The sequence below is a fragment of the Gymnodraco acuticeps genome, unplaced genomic scaffold, assembly GCF_902827175.1.
Source record: "Gymnodraco acuticeps unplaced genomic scaffold, fGymAcu1.1, whole genome shotgun sequence".
NCBI classification, from domain to species: domain Eukaryota; kingdom Metazoa; phylum Chordata; class Actinopteri; order Perciformes; family Bathydraconidae; genus Gymnodraco; species Gymnodraco acuticeps.
This window is the reverse complement of record NW_022990165.1, coordinates 814,478-837,788: the sequence shown is the minus strand read 5'-3', so window position 1 is coordinate 837,788 and position 23,311 is coordinate 814,478. Positions and strand designations below refer to the sequence as shown.

The window sequence follows — 23,311 nt, the reverse complement described above, 5'->3', positions numbered from 1 at the left end:
ACGTGGATGTGAGTGCACATCACTGACGACTTAATTGAAGTCATTGCTAGTTTAAAGCATAGACTGTATAGGTAAAGGTTTAAAGGCCGAAAAAAGCTGTTGCATTCTTTATTTATTTAAAAAAAACACATTTTAATTGCATATTTAATCAGAGGCAGCGAGCCCCAATTTGTTATTCAGTAGTTGCCTCTCCGTGTCTTTTATTATTGGTTGTACGGTTCTTTGAGTCATGTTGACTCTTTGTAGTACATTTCTTTGTCTCTTTGAACGCCGTAGTGGATTTGTGTGTTTTTTAAATCAGTGTGTTTCTTTGTAGTTGCTTTTTTCTGTATCTATTGTAGTTGCTTTGTAAATGTTTAAGTCTCTGAAGTTAAAGTTTGCTCTTGGATCATTTGTGTGTCTTTGAAGTTGATTTGTTTGTCTTTGTAATTTTTTTAGATTTGTGTCTCTTGTAGTTGTTTCTCTTTGTAGTCATTTAAAATATTTGTGTATTTATTTGGTATCACTTTGTTGTTGGTTTTTGTCTCGACTCATTTTAAGGCTCATAGTTTGGTGTCTCGTTGTAGTTGTTTGGTGTCTCTTCGTAGTTGTTTGGTGTCTCGTTGTAGTTGTTTGGTGTCTCGTAGTTGTTTGGTGTCTCGTTGTAGTTGTTTGGTGTCTCGTAGTTGTTTGGTGTCTCGTTGTAGTTGTTTGGTGTCTCGTTGTAGTTGTTTGGTGTCTCGTTGTAGTTGTTTGGTGTCTCGTTGTAGTTGTTTGGTGTCTCGTTGTAGTCCCCTCATGTTTCTTTGTGGTCATTTTGAGTCTCTTCCTGGTCGAACACCTGAAACCTGACCCTATGGCCTGTAAGCCTGATCAGTAATCAATCCATGCTTTTAGGCTGATAAGGTGCACATATTTCGCAATTCAGGGTGAGATCCTAGTAAATCTTTACATTTGTGAAGAGTAGATCTTTGTACAAGCCAGTGAGCAAACAGCAGATACAGTAACATGAAATATACAGACAGCGACCCATAAGTACAGTGTATCAGGTCAGAACAACAGAGAGGGGTACAACAGTACATCAATAACGTTTTACAGTATTTGTCTGAGGCCTTGTCTTCATAGATGTGATTTTCAATTGGAAGGACGATGCATTGGGTTTACCGTCAAACAGCGAGAGGCACTAAGCCCTGGGACGAGGCAGCGGGGGGGGCGGTGATGGCCGTCAGGGTACCAGGCTTCAGTCCATTCACCGGCCTGCTGCAAAAACAGTTACAAGAGTTACATTAAACCAGGAAGGTCTCAGAAAGAACAGTGTTGCACAAATGACCTTAACCAGCCACTGTCATACCAACAGGACGTATTAGGCAAAGCCTCCATAACATTTCATCGAATACCACTTCATTAAGGCAGTTATGATTAAACAAGCTGATAATTATGGAAGCCCATTTCTGCCAGGAAAATGTAGGAATGACAAAAATAAAAATACTCATTATTTTCTAGAGATAGATACATAACTTGTGTATAAAATAAAAAAAACAAGCCCTAAACTTTGATTAAAAATAATGTTTAAATAATTTCACAAATGCATCTTATTTTATTTATGTGAATGTAACATGAGGTATTTTTGAAAAACTGACGGGATTGCATTTGACTTTGTTTTATGTTTCTTTGAATGGATATGATTTCATGTGACAAATCATGATTGAAAACTAAGTTAGTATTATGATGGTAATGACAGTTTTAAAAAATGTTATTTTCCTGGCAGAATTTAACTCCCGTAATAAAAGGGAAAGAAATTGGAAATAAAAGAAAAAACTGCTTAAATTGTGGGATATATCCCTTCTTAATGTCTCCATCTTATACACAGAGGAGCCTGCAGCTAGTAGACAGAGATGACGCATTTCAAACAAAGTTATGTGTCTGAAGCTAAAAATGGAACTCAAATGCAGAAAGTGGAAAGGAAGCTGCAGCGTTATCCTATCTGACCGGTTACACTGGTTTCTTCTGTCGCTCGCAGTCCAACTATGACCAGAATCCCTTTGTTTGCTTTAGGCCTGAGTCGTGACTCTGGAACGCACCATTCAGAGCTGGAATGAACGACCTAATACAATGTAAATAAAGAAAATTGGCAAGCAACATGTATAGGCCGGGTTTGAACTACTAAGAGTTTCTGAATACCAAGGCAATTTTACACTTTTAATACCCTAGTTTCACGAAGTTAAAAGCTTTATTTTATTTTTTAGGATTATTCAAAGTATGCCAAACTTCTATATACATCAGTGTTACAAAACCATTGTCTAAAAGGTTGAGAAGTTCTATATTTTAGATCATGAAATACCTGATCAATGAATACATGAACACTTTGGCTATTGATCAAAAAGGTATCAAGCCCTAAGCCCTATTCTAATTACACTTCCCTCTATTACGATCAGTAAGACGAGAGGCATCTCCTGACCTTCCTGAAGGTTAGTGGTGTACATATCAAACGCCCTGCTCTGATAGCAGAAGGACAATGACCGTGTTGTGTATTTATCTCAATATGCAGACTCTGCCTCTGTAGTTCTCCCTCACACAGCAGAAACAGTCACATCATCACGCTGTCAGCCTCTGCTCTCACTATCCACCTCACACAACAACACACTGCAGATACAAGCAGCATACAAAGTGCATAAAACATCTGATTAAGTTTTAAGGAATATTTAGATTGAACTAAATGTATATTCTTCCTCTGTGTCATATTGCCAACGGTGGATTAATCCGTTGCTGAAAATAGTCCCCAACAAATGCACTATTTCATCCTGTTTGTTAATAAAAACAGTGAATAGCTTCTTTATCTTTGGTACTAAGCCTTTTTTAGCCACACCAACTGCATTGTCAGTCCACAAAATGTTGTCGTGATCTAAATATACCAACTTTTGGATGTATTGGTGTAAAACTTAAAATATTGATGGATCCCAAAGGATGGATCCTACTGACTTACTGTAGGTGATTCCTCGACTTCTCCTCCAGCATACTATGAGGTACAATTTTGGTTTGGAGTGAAAGTCGCTATTTTTTCCGATTCAATACTTTGATTTATGACTTTATACCTGCAAAACGTACACATCAGCACTCCACACTCTGTGCTTACATCTCAGCATGCATACACATCAGCATGTTAGCATTGTCATTGTGAGTATTTTAGCATTTCGCTCAAAGAAGACTTCACGTGACAAATGCCTTTTTTTAATTATTCAAATCCAGCTGTCACCAGACGTACCCATATTTGAACAAATAAAATCTTATGATGATATAAAATAAAGCAACGGCCAGCAATATTTACTATCCTACTGTCTTATAATTGCAATTAAACTGCTTTTATCCTTAGGTATAATCAAACGTAGAAAACTAAAAAGGACTCTGTTAAGTTTAAAACTCTTTGTTAATAATAAATGGTTATATGTAGGATCAAAACAAACAACAACTCACACTAGTAGGAAAGAGATCTATTCAGTCAGCTTAGAGTTAGAGAGACATTAGAAATATTCCAGCACCATTACATTTCCCCACCACCACAATCACAAAGTTAGTGGCTGGGGAGTCATCTTCTAGCCCGCAGTCTTGGTTAATGTCTATGAGCTCTACACGGAGAAAGAGGTTTGTTCTAATCAGCAGCAGCATGCGTTAGTGTACCCCGACACTCAGGGAGGAGCCGTCATTACCCAGGATCAATGAGGGGAATGTGACCTTCTCTGTCCTGCTGGGAAGAAACACACACTCCTCCTTAGTCATCCACCGGACACAATACATATCACATGACCTCTCACCAATGGTGGAAGAAGTATTCGGATGCTTTACTTGAGAAAAGTACTTCTGCAAAACGGCTAAAATACTCATAGTAGTAATTTTTCAGGAAAAGGGATGGAAAATTGTCATTTGAAAGTAACTAAAGCTTTCAATTAATGAGGTGAAATTAAAGTAGATGTTTGCACATATTGAAAATACTCAAGTAGAGGACTTGAATAAACGTACTGCTTAAATGTCCCCATCTTCTTTTTACCATCTAACACTCGTAATGCATCCTTAAACTAATCTGACTGGAATTAGATCTTGACATTACATTGCAAGATTCTTGTCTATAATCATCCCTGTCTGGATTTAAAGAGATAAAACAGGTCGTAAAAGGCAGATACATTTTGGTTTCACTCACGCTTTGTCAAAATACGACGTGTGGAGTGATTGTGAGTAGTTAGCCGTGTTTGCGTTGAGCACGTTGCCGTTGTCCAGAGTGTACGCCTTCCTCGCTTTCTGGTCCTTGGCAAAGTTCCTGCAGGCGGCCAGCTTCGACTCCAGAGCCTGAGGTGGAGACATTCAAATAAATAAGAGATGAAGGAAAGATGGGGACTTTCTAGAGAAAGGGAAACCTGAAAACAGGAAGTCTGGAGGACTGACTCACCCCGACTTTCCGCAGTAAATCACTGACGATGTTGAGGGCTGATATTCTGGCAGAAGGAGTCAACGGAGTGTTGCTGCCAAAGCCGTTTGATAGACCTGTACAGAAAGAAAAGTTAAATAAACATAGTATTCACTTAATTACTACTGCCTATAAAAACATGGAGGTGTTTACTCTGTAGTAAAAAGCTAAATGACATTTCAGAGACTTACTGTCTGGATGAATCCTTATTTTGTGTCATGACCAGTGTTGGAAATAATAATCAGTGCACAGGTTATTGTTTACTATATTTTTTCAATGTAGTCCTCTTTTTAAAATAACAATAATACTGAGGTGCACTGCATCTTACTGTATTACCAAATATGATGTCAAAAGAGGGCATTGTTCATCAGGAGAGTATCCAAAAGGTGTTTTCATTTGTTTTTCATATTTATATAAAGTACCATCAATTGTTAAAGTGTCCCAATATTCATACATGAATAATTAAAGAGGAAAACATATGCATTCATCCATAAAAAGGGTGTGGCATATAACAATTCAATTTAAAAAGGCACTCGAGTTCATTATGAAAGTAGCTATAACTGCTAAATGCTCAACTATGTCCACCAGCTGTGTCATTGTGCTGTTTGCAGCTGAGCTGGTAGTGTACTGTGGCTTTAACAGAATGTCTCTGATAACATCACTAACACTGAACTGAAACCACTAAATAACTGGATGATCAAATGCTCCGTAGAGCTGAGAGAAACTGCAGAGTCACTACAAGGGGGCCTTTCCCATGTGATCCATTATCAATATAAAAATATTGATCATAGCAGCTCAGAGGATAGAAATGAATATGATCTTACACAAGATACCAGACATCCTGAGGAAAGCAAGTGTGAAGAGGACACATATCAACCCTTCTTAACCGTCCACTTTGATGTATTATTGTCTACAAACGGATACATATATTTTGTTACTGATTTTTTTTAAGTGATTAACCTTCCCCCTTCAAAATAAGTGAAAACATAGATTAAAACTAATAAATTCCATTAAAATAAAACAAGGAAAAACAAGGAAAGATTGAAATAAATTAATAAAATAGAAACAAATTTAGAAAAGATAATTTCTTCCCCCTCAGAGACCAGATTATTTTTCATAAGAAAGAAGTGGGCTGCTTCTACCTGTGGGGTTGGCGAAGGCGTTGTCCAGACCTTTCTCCATTGGGGTTGCAGGCAGAGAGAGGGAGGCCTGGACAGCCGTGTCCATCTTCTCAGTGTCCTCTGTGGGGGAGCTCAGGGCGGACATCCTGCTCACATCTGTGTTCCTCTCTCGTACAGCCAGCTCCTGCCGCAAATCTACCAAGACATTCAAAATAAAGGAACATTTTGTAGCTCTTCTGCCCTTCAGACTTAAAATGAGGGAAAGCAGATATTTGAAATGGTTGGGGGGAGCAGCAGTATGTTAATGTCTGCAGCGTGTGATTGACAGCGTGGCTCATTAGTGAAACCTAGTCAATAATCACCTCTGGCTTCATCCTTAAATCTTTGCACAGAGAAAAGAAGAGACTCCTTCTCATCCAGCTCGCTCTCCAGGAAGGCGTTCCTCTCGATCGCGAGGTTCATACGCTGCTCGAAGTTCTCCAGAGACACGATGGTAGCTCTGAGGAAGGAGGGAAAAAAAGATTGACATTTTATGAATTCAATATCCTCACGGGGGCTCCTTTCTGTATGTCTTCAATACTCATGAATCATTATTCAAGTATGAATAAGAGATCAATATGTGCAGCATTGATTTAATTAAGTTCAAGGAAAGCAAGCAATTGAATTTAAGATAAGATAAGATGGACCTTTATTAATCCCTGTGAGGACTCCCCACGGGGGTTCATATGTTCATTGTAACAAAGACTGTTTCCATATAGTTTACACGGGGATCACAAAGAAACTGATTTGACGGTAGAAATACATATTTTGTTAAAGAAACATTTTGGAGGCAATATTGTAAATCCTGTATCATCCTTATAATACAAAAATAAATCTTATTTAGTGATCCATAAAAAAGCTTTTATATAAAGCTTTTTCTATCTTGTTCTCAATGTATCGCTCATTGGTGTTTCAATGACTGTTTGCAGTGGTTCAGTTTTAACTAATTGTATTATGTGTTTTATCCCTTTACAGCCTAACTGCAAATTAGCATTGGCTAGAAGTCCTATACACATTACATTGTTTACATTTTATTTAAATATAAAATCGCCTGTAAGTAGTATCCGTGTCATATAGATGAATACATTCAATTGTATTAAATGATATACAAATACATCTCGTCTACGGTGCATTGCGCTCATAATAAAGAAACAAATCTTCATCTGGTGACAAGAATCAATCCAATGTCACTCAGGAACATCAAATGCTTAACAGAGAAATGATATAGCCAAATAAAGAAGCGATTTTTTATTTGTTTCAAATGTGAGCCCCTTCACACCTTTTGGCTCTCTCCAGGTCATCGTTGGACTGCTCCAGCTCCCGGACGTATTTGTGGAGCTGATCTTTGATGCTGCGTGTCTGGCCGAGGTCGTCCTCCAGCATGGAGATCTGCTTGTAGCTCTGAGAGTACTGCTGCTCAAACCTCTCCTGAAGAAGAGGAGGAAGAGGAGACAGACAGCACATTATTATCGCATGTGTTCAGGAGATGTGATTGAACAGCTCCAGACACACACCACCGACATGCTTTCATACGTTTCTCAGTGCTCCCCTTCATTTCCCCAGTTAGGCAGCGGATGTGGAGTGTGACCTAAATATCTACCAGCTCCGAGACAATCAGCTCAATAAATACCGCCGGGTCCGTTCGTGTCTGACCTACATCTGCTGCTTCAACTGCAGCCACACAGGAGTCTTTTTACTCCAGAGGCTCATTCAGCACATGCCAGTTACACAAGTAACATCAAGATCACGTTGTGTGCTGTGATGTGACTTTGAGGTGCGAAACACAAGCAAGATAAGATGAAACACGGAGCAACACATTTGTTTTAACCCACAACATTCAAAACAACAATTCTCCAGTGTTGTTTTTGGAATAAAATGGTTTTCTAGATTTTAATTATTTTTGCAAAATACTGTTAAGATTTTTAGATTATATTTTCCTATGTTGTGTTTTCTTAAAAATGGTAATTTATATTTGTGAATTCCCTTTTCAAATATTGAGTTTCCTGCATTTTGTGAAATAGTATTGTGTTAGATACGCTTTCTTGATTTCTTACAGTTTCACTGATGCTGTTGTGTTTTCACCTTTATGCCACCGTAGATTCTTCATCAAAACTGCAGACAATGGATGAAATGTATAATGAACAACATCATTTTACTACACAATTTCTAAAATGTTGCCTCTTCTCAAAGCTCATTTTTTCTGAAATGGTGTTTGTACGGAAGACTGCATCCGTGGGTAAAACCGTTTGAGCCAATAGTATCATGAAAATCAAAAACATATTCACAAAAAGCAATTGATGTTGTTGGAAATACTATCCCTATTCTCCAACAGACAAATGATCCACCTGATGTGTGGATCCTGAAACCTGACAGACACTTTGGCTCACAAACATCTCATCCCAGCTGGAAACATGGACACACAAATGGGCATCCCGCCTTCCTGTAATTATGGCGCGAGAATCAGACACAACCTGATGCATTATGTATGAGAGACAAACAGTGTGCAGCCAGCTTAGGGCAGAGCAGGTGTTGGTGGGTAAGTAATGAAATAAGAAAAAAAACTGGTGTATCAGCACTTTCTGGGGGTGAGATTAACATTTAGATTGCACGTGGACTCACAGACTATATCAACTCCAGGATTCCACTGAGGCAAAAAAAGGAGTTGGAGTTATGCCTCCGACAAGCAGAGACACACACAAATGCTATCATTATACACACTTTTTTTTGTTGTGCGTTGGACAAGGTTTGATCTACACATTTCCCATGACCTTTTACATACAGTACAACCATAATGGCAAAGCTGCAGGTGCAAGTGCTGAGTGCATCCTGGGGAGCAGCAGCTGTTACAGAGGGACTTTACGTGTCCTCCCAAGAGACTGCACTCAAGGACGGGTGGTGATATAAGGAATAAAAAAACCATCAAATATTAATTTCAAGGGAATACATGGAGATATGCAATTTGTTCTTGATTCAGAGCTTACAGTACAACGAGAGCTATTTGTACAAATATTGTTTTCAAAACAGGACGCATATCTTAGCTTTTTCTGGGGAAATTATCATGGGTTTTTGGAGAATAAAAAAAATATATTAAAATGATTAAAGACTCATCCAGTACTGCTTTTTCAAATAAAACAATTCATAGTTTAGTCAATAAAATGTAAACACATTTTTTGTTTATTGAGGACAAAGGGACCTCTCAATATTCCCCTTTCAAATGAACCAACGTATCTCTTTTACAATGAACATAACTAGTCCTAGCTCCAAAAGTTGCAAAAATCAGCAGATATATCAAATCCTCATTTAAATATTATATTTAAATACAGATTTAGCTGGATCTTGCAACATAGAGTGCTAACGTTAGTTAATCTGTGTCAAATCTTAAAGCTAACATTGACTGACTTTTGCAAACACACTAGCTAGCTCATTTTCTTAATGCTTAAAATGTTTCTTAGGTAGGTACTAGGTAAATATCTAATCTTAGCTAAATCAAATATAAAAACATTAGACAGTGCCCTCTTGAGAGAAGAAGTTTATAATGTCATACCATTGGAAACGCTTGCAATGAGTCATCTTTAATGTTTGTTGTCAGTTATCATTGTATATTTTATATACTGTATTATATTATATTATCCAATCATTCTAAACGGGAAGGATAATACTGACTCAAACACATGTTTATATTTGTATGCATATAAATATCAAACTTAGCTGTATCAAACCAACACTTTAACAGCTCAGTTCAGATCAGATGGACATATTAGAAACACATTCCCACATCCTCTTCCTCCTGCAGTTACCTTGAGCGAGTCCACCTCACTCTTGAGTCTGTGGTTCTCCGACTGCAGGTCCTTCATGCGGTGCTCGGCCTGGCCCAGCTGTGCCTCCAGCTCGGCCTCCAGCTCCCGGCTCCCCTCCTGAAACTCCAGCAGCTCCTCCTGCGCCTCCTGACAGCTGAGGGCACACAGAGGAGGAGAGGCCATTACACAACAGGCCTAGACAGAAATGGGTCGGTGAAAGCCACGGGAGGCACGGCATGTGGCTGCATACATTATTATTTATATTTTGTTATCCTAAATAGGCTCTGACCCAGAAAAAAATTCAACAAACTAAAACATGATAATCAAATACAGTATGTATTTGAGTGGCAGGTCATCAATCATGGGATGATGGGAATTGTCAAAGTATGTACGAATTTAAACAGCAGGGGTTGGCCATCGATTCTTCAAATGATCAACCGTCAATATCATCAATATCAGTGGATCCTGATCAAGTACACCCTACAGTACTTAAATACACATTTGAGGTACGTATTTTTCTTTGTATATATATATTTTATTTTTTTTAATCAGCAAAACTGACCCAAAAAAAGACATAACAAGACGTTTAAAGTCATCACCCTAGGGCTGCAACAAACGACTAATTTCGATTATCGATTATCGATTAATGAAACGATTAATCGACTATTCGGACTATTATGCCTTGCACAATTTCTCTAACGCTCTTATTTAGCCATTAACTTTTAGATTTAGCTTGAGGTTGTTTAAGCATGTGGAAACTAACAATGAAGACAATAAACATGAATACTTGATTCAAAAATACATATATTGTTAAATTAACTAAACAAATTGTGAACAAAATTAACTTTTTATTTAATTAAATAAATAATATTCCTCATCAAAAGAAACAATATTTTAACAAATCGTATTAAATAATGTGATGACAGAATTGTAAACAGAATAGCTGAAACTTTAACAAAATAAATAACTCAGTTACCTCTAATCATTAACCCATGTTTGTATCATTTTGTTAACTGCGTGTGTTGCTGACGTGGAAAGGTTACTCGTGGATGGGGCTACAGAGCTACTAGAAAGACAGTCGAACCCGGTGCATTCCTCCGTCTGAATGTGGAGCACTTTTGCTAAATGTTTAGACACATTGCTCGTGTTACCGCCCTTACATGCTAAACACTATTACGGGTAGCATTTAACCACACCTTGGCGCGCTTCTCTCCGCCATCCCCGCCGTGTGTTGCTGCATGTAGCAGCCGCGTGTGTATAAACTGCCCCGCCCCCTTGCACACAGAGACGTGGGAGAGAGATCTCGGGCTGCTTCTCAGGCAAGCCCCCAGGAAGTCGGACTCAGATGAAAATATCTTTATATATACAGTCTATGGAAAATATTCGTGCTGGCCAAACGGCGGTACTACACTTTCGTTTGGTTGCCAGGCCCGGAAACACTTTTTCCCATTGACTTACATGGGGAAAGAGTGGTCTGTAACTCGTTGGATAATTTTTTTTAAACTAAATAAACTACCCAGTATGAACACTTGTATAGCCCTTATTAAAAACATTCGTTCCTCAAGTTGTAAAAATGTGCTAATAACGTTATTCTGAGAGTTATTTCCCTCTGCATTATGAACGCGCATCTAACCCACGGGACCGCGCCGCCCGGCACGTTCATGTTACGTGTCCGGACCAGGTCCCGACCAATCAGAGCACACTGTGCTCACAGGGAGGGTAGGGCTGGAGCTATTGGAGCTACAACGAGCCGTTAAAGGCAGAGAGTGAAATTTAGTGAATCCACGTAGTTTACAGAGATGCTGTATGAGAAACCAATGTGAGTTGCGTTTATCTTTACCCATGGATGCACAATAAGAACGGATCCATATCGTCTTACTGCCATCCTACGGAGCTGTAATAATGGATATATTGCACATGTTTGATGTAATTCATTATCATACTACATGGGCTGTATGATTACATCTTGTACCGTAAATGTTGTATTAAATAAAGTTAATATTACCGACATTATTAACGTCCCTGTAGCTTCGTATTGCACTAAGAAGCTTATTGCACTGTATATAAATATATATATATATATACAGTGCAATAATAATTTCATGCTAAATGAAGCTCTGTTGGATATCACTAGATCCTGTTACAGCGTAATATAAGTACATAACGATTGATGTTTACATTAGCATCATTACTAGCTAGCCGCTAGCTGCTAACTGCCGCCTCGTTCATATCAAATCCATGATAACAACATCCATTACCATGCTGTCATGAACGCGCGGTACTGTTACGTGTACGCAAATTGACGTGCTTGATGTGAACGAGCATTTTGGTTAAAGTTGCGCATGCTCTATGAGTGCACATACGGGTACTTCTCAGGCATGCAGGGTAATCTGTGACGTTTCACTCTCTCAAAAGTTGGTCCATTTTATTATCATGCGCTAATCATGGATGTATAATAAGAACTGGATACAGCGTGGGAGGCGGGGCCTCATTCATTCCTATGAGAGTTGCTCAATGGCGCATGATGACAAAATGGCCCAACTTTTGAGAGAGCGAAACGTCACAGATTACCCGGCATGCCTGAGAAGTACCCGTATGTGCACTCATAGAGCATGCGCAACTTTAACCACGCCGCCCAAAAGGCTCGTTCACATTAAGCACGTGCAATTGCGTACACGTAACAGCACAGCGCCTTCATGACAGCATGGTACTGGATTTATATTAACGAGGCGGCAGTTAGCAGCTAGCAAGTAAATTATGCTAAGTTACACATCAATCGTTATGTACTTTTATATTACGCTGACATCAGGATCTAGTGATATCCAAGCAACAGAGCTTCATTTAGCATGATACTTGTGTATGTTGCAAATGTATTATCTTTTCAATTTACACACGGCATCTATTGCACGTCTGTCCGTCCTGGGAGAGGGATCCCTCCTCTGTTGCTCTCCCTGAGGTTTCTCCCATTTTTCCCTTTAAACTGTGGGTTTTCTTCGGAAGTTTTTCCTTGTACGATGTGAGGGTCTAAGGACAGAGGGTGTCGTATGGTCATACTGATATTTTGTACAAACTGTAAAGTCCACTGAGACAAATGTAACATTTGTGATATTGGGCTATATAAATAAACATTGATTGATTGATTGATAGGTTGTACATGAAACCACTTGGTAATATATAAAAATGTATATGTTGAAGCCTGTTATGATCAATTGTGAGTTAAAACGTTTATCTAAAAAGTAAAGCTAATGATGGATTACTGTGGTGGAGTTAAAATAACAATAGCCTATTTCTTTTTGAAATGTGATGGAGTAAAAGGATAGTAACTGTGATTATTCATGTTAAGTAGCCCACAAGTAACTAAAACAATTGCAAGTGCAATAAGAAGCTACAGGAACGTTAATCTACGTCGGTAATATTAACTTTATTTAATACAACATTTACGGTACAAGATTTACATCATACAGCCCATGTAGTATAATATTTTACAAATGATGAATTACAGCAAACATGTGCAATATATCCATTATTACAGCTCCGTGGGCTGGCAGTAAGGCGATATGGTCAGTTGTTATTGTGCATCCATGGGTAAAAGGTACAACTCATGTAGTACTGAACACATCACATAAACGTGCCGGGCGGCGCGGTCCCGTGGGTTAGATGCGCGTTCATAATGCAGAGGGAAATAACTCAGAATAACGTTATTAGCACATTTTTACAACTTGAGGAACGAATGTTTTTAATAAGGGCTATACAAGTGTTCATACTGGGTAGTTTATTTAGTTTAAAAAAAATTATCCAACGAGTTACAGACCATTCTTTCCCCATGTAAGTCAATGGGAAAAAGTGTTTCCGGGCCTGGCAACCAAACGGATGTGCAGTACCGCCGTTTGGCCAGCACGAATATTTCTATCTGAGTCCAGCGTACTTCCTGGGGGCTTGGCGCTAATGAGCAGCTCTCATAGGAATGAATGAGGCCCCGCCTCCCACGCTGTATCCAGTTCTTATTATACATCCATGTTCTCAGGTCGATTAAATGAAATCCTTGCTTCCCTCACTTGCGTCGTTTCCCTGCGTTTAGTCCCTCCCACCAGGGAAGCATGGAGGGACGCAAGGAAACCACGAGAAACAGGGAAATTAGTTTTAAGAGCAATGGGACGTCCTTTCCTCCGGAGCGTCACGTGAAGCGACGTCCGTTTGTGATGACGCTGCACAGCTGATCGTCTGACAGCAGCTCTGTCCCCGTTATTTCCACACACACCCCCGCCTCTGTTAGTACACATTTACTGACACAAACATTTGTATCATCTGTTGTAGACCCCAATACATAAAATAAAATAAGAACTAATTCCCAAAAAAGATAAACGCCATTCTTAAAATGTATAAACGAACAATAGTTTGATTAATATTGATTAGAGTGCACAAAATAAATAAAATAATTGAGAGAAGAAAAAGAGATATGTTATCTATCAAAACCCAGTCAGATTAACATTCATTGGATTGCACACTTTGTTTGTTTGTTTGTTTGGATATGTAGCACATTAACATTTTAATAGCACTTAATGACTGACTGAATGGAAATGACAATAAATGAAAATGTAAAACGAAAAAAGCGATCATGAAAATGTTTCCAACAAATGAATAAAATGATTTTTGACCACTTTGTTGTTCAGATATATCACATATTTGTAACTAAATGATACATTAATTGAAACAAAACACTGTATAAACTGAGGAGTGACTCCCGTGAGGTTCATGTATTTTCTTCACTCCGCTGGGAAACTGCTCTCATGTCAAGAAGCATCAGATCAGTGCATGCACTGCCTCGTCCAATCAGTGAGCGATACACAGTAAGGGGGCGGGGCGAGTATCTGAAGATTTCATCGGAGGATGGGCTGGTGGTTCCTCGGTTATCGCTCCTCCATTATCGCTCCTCGCTCCTCCGGCAGAAATAAGAGCCATGGGACGCTACTCAAGATGGCGCAGACAAATCAACTTCCGGTGAGACCGAGGAGCGAGGAGCGAGGAAATTAAAATAGTCGACCTGAGACGGGGCCCTCGTCTCAATTGGAAAGGTCGAAAGTACATCATAGACGCATTTTTGTTTTCTTTTTGCATATTAGAAACGAGTTGGCGACACTAAGACTGCGATATAATGTTTATGTAGCAATAATACATATGACTAGGGATGGGTATCGTTTGAAATTTATCGATTCCGATTTCGATTCCGGTTCTGCTTATCGATTCCGGTTCTTATCGATTCCCCGTTTCGATTCCAAAATTGTAAAATAAAGAGGTCAAACGTTTAGATAACAAAAATATATTTATTCTTAAAAGCTTTAACTGAAATTGTTACTCAAAAATATACATGCAATACAAATGTATTGCACAATAGCTGTGCTTTATTTTAACTGAGCTATGCCTGTGGCAAGCTATTAACAGGCATTACACTTTGCCTTTTCTTTTTCTTTTTTAGTGTAGTGGAGCCTCACTTCAGAGTGTTTACCGCGACCTATCTTTGGTGTTATGAAGTGACTGAGCTGGTGAAATGTCTACGGGAGGGCGGGGGAGCATCGCTGCGGGGCAACTGTGGACCTCTGTCGCCTGTCAGCGCAATTTATATGATGCCGTTTAAAAAAATGAAGGGCGGTGCCGGCCGTCAGCGTACCGAGCCGGCCGTCAACGGCCCGCTGACGACCGGCCGTTCTGTGATTCTCCAAGTCCGCCCTGTATTCCACCGGGTCACCGCAGCACCGCGGTGCAGACGGACCCGCTGGAATACAGGGTCTACCGCGTTTAGGAACCGTTAAGCAGAACCGAAATTGTGTATTTTGTATGGGTACCCGGTACCCGGCATTTTCTTATCGGTTCTCATCTGGAACCGAGTTTCGGTTCCCAACCCTACATATGACATATATTTTTTTAAATGTCTCCAGTACCGATAAAAAGACCGATAACGTTGGAGTTTAACGGAGCGTAAAACACACGTGATGACGTCACCAACGAATCGACGACTGAATTAGTTGGCAACTAATTTGGTAATCGATTTGAATCGATTAAGTCGATTAGTTGTTGCACCCCTACACCCTGGAATATTCGAAACTGGAATGGATATTTATTTAACTATTTTTTCAAAATGTTTAATATTTTCATTAATCGATCATTTAAAAAAATCAATAGTTTCAAACCAAAATGTATGCATCTATTTTTGTAGCAGATCATGCTGCATTTGATACATTTCATTTGACATCTAACGACAACAAACAAACTGGACTGATCTCTGACATTTCATTCAGCCACACAGGACATGTGATCACTGAACAGCTTAAACACAAAGTGCAGGTTACGTAAGTGTGGATACTGCCACGGATGAACACACATGCAGAGCCGGCTGTCTAAAAATGGAAACCATCATGTGAGTGAAAGTGCTGGAGGTGGCACAGAGCCAGAAAACCCATTTCCACAGCCTGTGTTCAGCCGCTGTGGAGAGACTCAGCGTCTCAGAGACTCGCTCTGAACTGATTCACACCGTTTGGCTGGGACTCATTCTCAGACTGGTGCTTCCTCTACACAGTTATAATCTTTACTCAAAATACTCCAGTGCATTCGGGGGAATCCTCAGTAAGCAGAAGAACATTTTCTTGATGCAAAATTCTTCTATTTGCTTGTTATACACAACTTTGCTCTATTTGGTGACTTTTCTCAAAGATAAATGCACAATGGCTTTAAATGAGTTCTAGTTCCAAGGGGTTCACAAAACTAAAATGCGTCAACTAAAAGATGAGTTCTTTTATTTTGAGATCTGCCAAGCATTAGCCTGTGTTGAGATAATGTGTTCGATCATGTGTGCGAGTTCGTACTGAGTGTGTGCATGTGTGTATCTGACCACAGATAATCTTGCCGAAATGGGGAAAATAAAAGAATCACAACAAATATCCCAATATTGATATTGCTACAAAATGGTATGGTTGAATATTGCTTGACTGTTACTTTCACAAAACATTAACACAATGAAATTGTTTACAAGTTACGTGGACATTGTGCCTATGGTAATCAAAGGGCTAATGGACTGCATTTATGAAGCACATTTCTGGTCTTTAGGACCTCTCAAAGCACTTTTACATTTACAACTCATTATTCACCCATTCATAAACATTCATACAGAGGCCGCCATACTTGGTGCCACCTGCTCAATGAGAGGGGTGCGTCTCACTTAGGTTATTTTTAATTTCCTCGCTCCTCGGGCTCGGTATCACGGGAAGTTGATTTGTCTGCGCCATCTTGAGTACCGTCCCAGTGGCCTTATTTTTCTCCATGCTTCCCTGGTGGGAGGGACTAAACGCAGGGAAACAACGCAAGTGAGGGACGCAAGGAATCCATTTAACCGAAGTGAGATGCATCCTAACACTCACACACCATTGGCCGAACCACTGGGAGCAACTTGGGGTTAATTATCTTGCCCAAGGAAACATCAACATGTTGACTGTAGGGGCTGGGATCGAACCCCCAACCTTGCGATTGGTAGACCACTCAACCACAGTCGCAAAAAGGCAAATAATAGAACAGCTAACAGTCTGGTTACTTCCAAAGAAATACATCCATATACTGTAATGCAGCCTTTAGGACCAGGAAATACTCATTCCATAATACGATATGCAACATTGAAGACAATATCAAGTCTCATATGCCGATATCGATATAATATAAATATATTGCCTGGATATATCAGCCTAAAATGTATTTCTGATCATTAATGACAGAAAGGATCTCTCCTGATTTTTGTGATTCACAATTTATAAAAGATACAACTTTTTTATACTATCATTGACAGCCAACTCGTTTATCAACCTGTTATCAGGGGCCTCAAATGAATGATTTCATTTGTAAAAGGCTAACAACAAGCCATACCCAGCTTGTTGCAGGCCTATTTAGAAATGTGTGAACAGGAGTATCTGCAGATTAATCCGATACCTGATTGGCTATTAGGGCTGAACGATTAATCGATGTTAAATCGAAATCGCGATTTGAAATGATGCGATTATCAAATCGCAAAGCCTGCGATTTAAATTTGTTTTAAATTATTTTTGTAAATAAATAAAATTCTTCTTGTGTCAGTCATCCACACCAATCAGAAGTGCTGTGCTCCACATGTACCAGCCATTGTTAACCAATCAGAAGTGGCCCATGATAGAAGGTGATAGACAGATTGATCCAATCACCTGCCAAGTCTTTTTGAAATACTATTTCCAAATGGCTTCCAGTGGAGCTTTAGATGGTTTGGTGAAACAAACCATCTGGGTCAGGTTAGTAATGCTCCATCACATGTTTCTATTACAGGGTGAATCTTAAACTGAAGCTTGACTTTAAAGCAACCCAACGGAAGTTTCATGTAAGTTTAGTTTTTTCACTCGTAGCTCGGGCTGCGGGGGTGCTAGAGACTGGAGTACGTTGATACGACCTTCCTAGCCGGAGATATGGCCGCATTTTACAATAAACTTCCGTTGGGTCGCTTAAAAACAAATATCGCAAATCGAATCGCAATATCTGTCAGAAAAATCGCAATTAGATTATTTCCCCAAATCGTGCAGCTCTATTGGCTATCATACCATCCAAGCAAGGGATGATACAAGACAAAAACATTTTTGGTTTAGTTATCTTGGCCTCCGTTTTGACTGCTATGAAGCTGGGAGGGGCAAATGAGTGACATTCAACTCTTCTTTGTTTAGGAGGGGAGAACGTGACACATCTGCAATAGAACTGATTCTACTTCTCTATTGTTGAATCTGCTGATAAAATCATGCAATGTAGGAATCTTTTAGTACACTACTGTCTTTTAAACTTAATGTGGCTAAAGTTAGTTTAACACTAAACACCTTAATAATAATACAAGACCTCATAGCATGAATAGATACTTACTGTACATCACAAACAGGATGGATGCAGCCTTGATTTGAAAGGAAGCTCATTGTCCATAACTGGGTGTAGGTCTGACTCTGCTTCCTTTAGCAAAGCGGGTCGAGATGTAATCACTTTTTAATCAAGTGATGTCTTGTAAAATACGATTCTATTTTGGAGCTAATTTTAGCAGCCTTTACATCATTAAAATGTTGAACAGCAAAAACAGCCCCGTTACATAAAGCCATTCAAAGATGGGACAACACAGACATATGAAAATCCTTTATGTTTTATGTGAAACATGAGCCATCACTTTGGGAAATAAAGAGACAGGTTTCCATTGCAGCTCTCAATGCTTGTCCCACATAAAAAAAGTCATTGGATATGTCAAGGCTGGCTTTTGATTGAAAGACAAAGAATGGGCGACTGAAACCCAATGACAAGATAGCATATCAAACATTCCGCAGGTGATGTATTCCCATTGTGACGAGCGGCCGTTCCCACAGACACAAAGAGACCGGTGTTTCCATCAGAGCCTGGGATCTAAACCGCCACTCAGCGGTACAATCAGTGATTCAAATGTAGCCCGAATTCATTACAAAGGTTTTGGATAGGGTTATGGTCAAGTTCTTTCACACTAAACTGGGAAAAAACTTGTCTTTTTGGAGCTGGCTTTGTCATGTTGACACAGAAAAGGGATGAACACAACCACAAAGAAACATTATTGTCCAATAGAAGATATCTCTTTGTATGTGGAAGCATTTAGATTTCACTTGTTTTGGACTAAAGGGCGCAAACCAGGGAAAACAGACCAATACTCAGGTGTCTACATACGTTGCCTACTTTTGGCCATTTAGTGCATGCCCATTTGATTGATTATAAGTTCATATGTTCTACTGAAATGTGGCAGTTAGTAGCCAATTGTGAGAGCATGGTGTTCAGATTTAAAGGAATGATTTTTACAATCAAATAAATACTGTTGGATGATCTACCAGCTGCATTAAAAAGAAAAACGTTAGCATTTTGGAATCATTATTGTTGTGCAGATTTGAAGATTAATGGCCAGAAATACGTTGACTTTTGGCCCCATAGCACGAGTCAAGCTTCACGAAACCTAGATCCTACATTTCCCACAATGCAACTGCAAGTAATATCTTTATTGACTAATTCCCTGCTCTAATTTTTCAAACTCTATGCCCCAGTTTTGAATGCAAGCTGTGCAGACAAGCCAAGCTCTTCCCTATCAAACTAGGCTTCTTTTAATAAAGCTGGTTTTTGCATGGGGAGCAAAAAGGAACAAACACAAACAGTTACAACAAAGCTCACTATTGTTGTAATGTGGAACAATGGAGACAAGCCCAGATCATAAACAGGGTGTCTACACATTATACCATAATGTAGGACACAAAGATAGAGGATGTCTTTGAATTTGAGTTGTTGACAATAACAAAAACTATGGAATAATGTTGGTTTTATCCTTTATGCAATACAACACAATATGAGTCAGTTTACATACCCGTTCTTGTACTTGAGAGAAAGAGCCTTCCAGAAGTTAATTTCCTCTTCTTTCGAGGAGAATTTTGGTATCATATCTGTTTCCATGGCAAACAAATCTGGAAGGGAAGGAATAAGAAAACAACAGTGATTAGAGTGAGATAAAACGGCCAGGTTTATCACACAGAACTGAAACAACCTCATTATATTTTCCAATAGCTTGGGATCTTAGTCTATAAAGACACGAGTGAGAAACTCACAGCTAGGAATACATCATCAAAAGAGCTCCCTGCTGATTCGCAGAAACCCTGAGGAGTTCCCCTCACAGAGAACCACACTCTTCTCTCCGGGGTTTGAACAAAACAGCCTTTAGGATTTGATATTGGCCTTCCATAAGATCAAATCAATCTAAGCCTGGCAAAAAAGGGCCCTTCTGACATTATACAAGACAACAAATCTGTTACTTAGTTCAAAATGCACCCGAGTGCTGCGTGATCTGTTCCCAGAGGTAACATTGGGGCCCGAAGCCTCGTTTATACTGACTCATAATTAGAGAGGAAACAATCATTTAACCCCTAAACCCCCAACTCAATGTGAGCAGCAGCAGATGGGAACACGCCCAACTGAGAAACCAGAACATTTGTTGTCAACATTAATCAATCTCTTTGACTTAAATAGAAAGATAAAGAGATGCTGATGACGAAAACAATGTTGGATAATGTTTGTTAAGTACAAAGTCCTTTTCTCCCCCCATCTTTGAAACTGGTTTGCTTTCACTTGCTTTCCATTTTGTGTCCCCAGTTGACTGAACGGGAATCAAAAGAGATGTTTACCTGTAAACCAAACAATGAAATGGTATGGCCAGAGGTAGCAAGTCAGTCGGTATACTTACTAATGTTCAGTATTTAACTATTTGTACTTTTCAGAGGTATATTGTATCTCAATCTTTTTGGTAATTGTTGTTACTTTGCAGATTCGTTTGAATTATACAGTACATAATATAATCAATAAATACATGATTATATATTATAACAGGTTAAGATGACACTTTATTGAGTAGAAAATGCCCAGCTACCAAGCTGTATATGAAATAAGTTATATTATATCAATGTTATCCTACAGTGAAACCCATCTTCTCATGTAACTATATGCAAGAAGGATATATAAGCATATTTCCCAAAACGTTGTTATCTCGTGGATGTTTGATTATGGACAACACGTCTACATAAGCATCGCAGAGACTGGTCAGAAATAATAGTGAGAAATTATTATATTCAAAACAGCAAACCAAGAGTTAAAATTAGAACAGCAAATAAGAATTCCAGAATGCAATACCAAACTATTGTGCAGGTCCAAAAACTGAAATAAACCTTAATAAGAATGGTATGTGATTATTAAAGTGTATGGTATGAGAAGGATAACAAGGCATCAAGGCCAGCAGAGGCCTCTCAAGTGTCACAATAAATACTGCTGACTTCTAGCATCGTGGTGAAAATGTCCTTGACACAATACAAATCCTTTACAACAACTGAAGGACAAGGGAAGGCAATCTGGCCTTCAAAAACTCAAACAGAAATGCCATTAACCATAACGAGAGCTTGTCTGCTCTTGCTATCACTGACTTCTTTTATGTTGCCCTACAAACATATCTTTCTATTTTTCCTGAATAATTCAGCTTCAGATTACATTCAACCAGCAGCCCACAGGGAAACTATAATGTTATTACAGTAGAGGAGAATGCATCACATGCCATTTTGATAGCATCATAAAGAGGGCCATGTATATGCCCCCTACATAAAACACAAATACTGTTAATATTTTGCAAGAGGATAATTTATTTTATTTATCTCCTGTTTTCTCTTTTTGATAATTGGAACAGTCCTAAAACAGAGAGGACAATTACAATTAAAAAATGTTTCCTTCATGTTAACTGAATAAGATTGATCTTGACCTACGAATTTCGATATTATAAGGAATATATTATAGGATTTAAAAAACATTGTGTTTTATAAGACTGGCCTACACTTAAAAATCGTCTATAGACATACTGATTTAATTTGCAAATGAGAAATGACCCTGTTGAACACTGATCATATGGTAATCTGGTTGACTAATTATAACACTCCTCACCTGGCAAACAAACTAAAATAGTTGAATTGATGCATTAAAAATACCATACATTTGTATTGAGTAATTACCCTTTATATATACAGTCTATCTATGGTAATTACATAAAACAGGACCAGAATGACACCAGGATTGGTGTAACAGCACAAACATGATGCTGAGCTCAGCTGTCAAAACTGGGTGTGCAAACAAGCCGTGAATCGAACGAACGACCAGCCCGACGACATGTTGGCTCTAGTGTTTTAATTTATCTGGTTTCAACATGAAGACAAAATACAATAAAATTAAAAGCATTTAGTACCTGAACATCGCCCAAAACAGTGATATTTATCAGTCCATTATTCCCGCTTGTGTGAGCTGCTGAGGCCGAGCTTCTTCTCTGATGTCTGATGATCTGTGCTGACTCCTCTCAGCGCGGAATTTAATGGGGAGTCCACCCTAAATATGAATATTATTAATCCCGATATGTGTGACTCAGGTTGGATAAAAGTGTGAAATATTAAACTATTGTATTATCTTTTTAAGACTGGGAAAATATATGTGGATAAAGCTATTGAAAACAACCCTGGAAAGAAACATATTTTAGGGTGGATTTCCTCAGCACTCACTTGCTCTGCTGTGTTCACGAGCTTCACTGCTGCACACAAACTGCGCATGATCACGCATTATAACAAAAAACGGAGTAAATATCAAGTTAGCACCATCTGCTGCTCATCGACTACAACAGGGTTTAGTATTACTTGATTTAAGTTGTTATGATGTTAGGGACAGAATAAACAAATCTTGAAATAAATAAAGTCATATTGTGTTGTTAAATTAACTGTGTAAACAAGGTGTTCTTGTGTTGTGTATCTGTATGGAGAATCTTAATTTACTCTGTAAATCAACGTTATTAGATTACAGAATTTTAAGGTACAAAGTAAAAACATATAAAATAAGCAGTCTAAAGTATTAGATAATAGTTGAAAAATATATTTTAGAAGTTAAAATGGGGACACAATAAATCATTTCATTAGTAATTTACTTAAATAAAAAATGTACTTAAAAAAGGGTACATTTCTTAACTTATTAGCGTATCTGTAGGTTGAGTCATTTAAAAAAGAAGTAGTAAAAAAACCTCTGTTTTGACCATAGGTGTTGACCCAAAAAAAAGAACTACATTCTGAAATTAAATCAATAATATCAATATCACTTTCTATTTACTTGTCTTACTATTCATTTACCAAGAGAGTATTTATAAAATCATGACATAATGTATTTAGTTAACTGGAAATGTTTCTACACATTTGTCCTCTACATTTTGTAACATTTGTATTAATTGTTGTGTTATTATTATTACAATGTACTACATTATCTCTCTAAATAAAAATGTCAACAGGTGATGAGTTTTGGCTTGGTTTGTCAAA

The 23,311-nt window shown here is 38.6% G+C and overlaps 1 protein-coding gene across 5 annotated transcripts; it reads right to left on the bottom strand.

Annotated features, from left to right (window-relative positions):
• Positions 1–339: 339 nt before the first annotated feature.
• On the bottom strand, positions 340–22,394 carry ndel1a (nudE neurodevelopment protein 1-like 1a). 5 transcript variants are annotated; one of them, XM_034217519.1, is made up of 10 exons: positions 22,207–22,393; positions 19,801–19,897; positions 9,393–9,546; positions 6,875–7,023; positions 5,919–6,055; positions 5,578–5,751; positions 4,418–4,512; positions 4,172–4,317; positions 3,684–3,721; positions 340–1,239 (listed from the first exon to the last, which is right to left on the bottom strand). In XM_034217519.1, exons 2-10 carry the CDS (start codon positions 19,884–19,886, stop codon positions 1,229–1,231), a joined length of 990 nt encoding a protein of 329 aa, XP_034073410.1. In that variant the 5' UTR covers positions 19,887–19,897; positions 22,207–22,393; the 3' UTR covers positions 340–1,228. The 5 variants fall into 5 exon arrangements, with proteins under 5 accessions (XP_034073410.1, XP_034073411.1, XP_034073407.1 ...); XM_034217520.1 differs by having other exon boundaries at positions 3,684–3,718; XM_034217516.1 differs by having other exon boundaries at positions 340–3,721; positions 22,207–22,394.
• Positions 22,395–23,311: the final 917 nt, after the last annotated feature.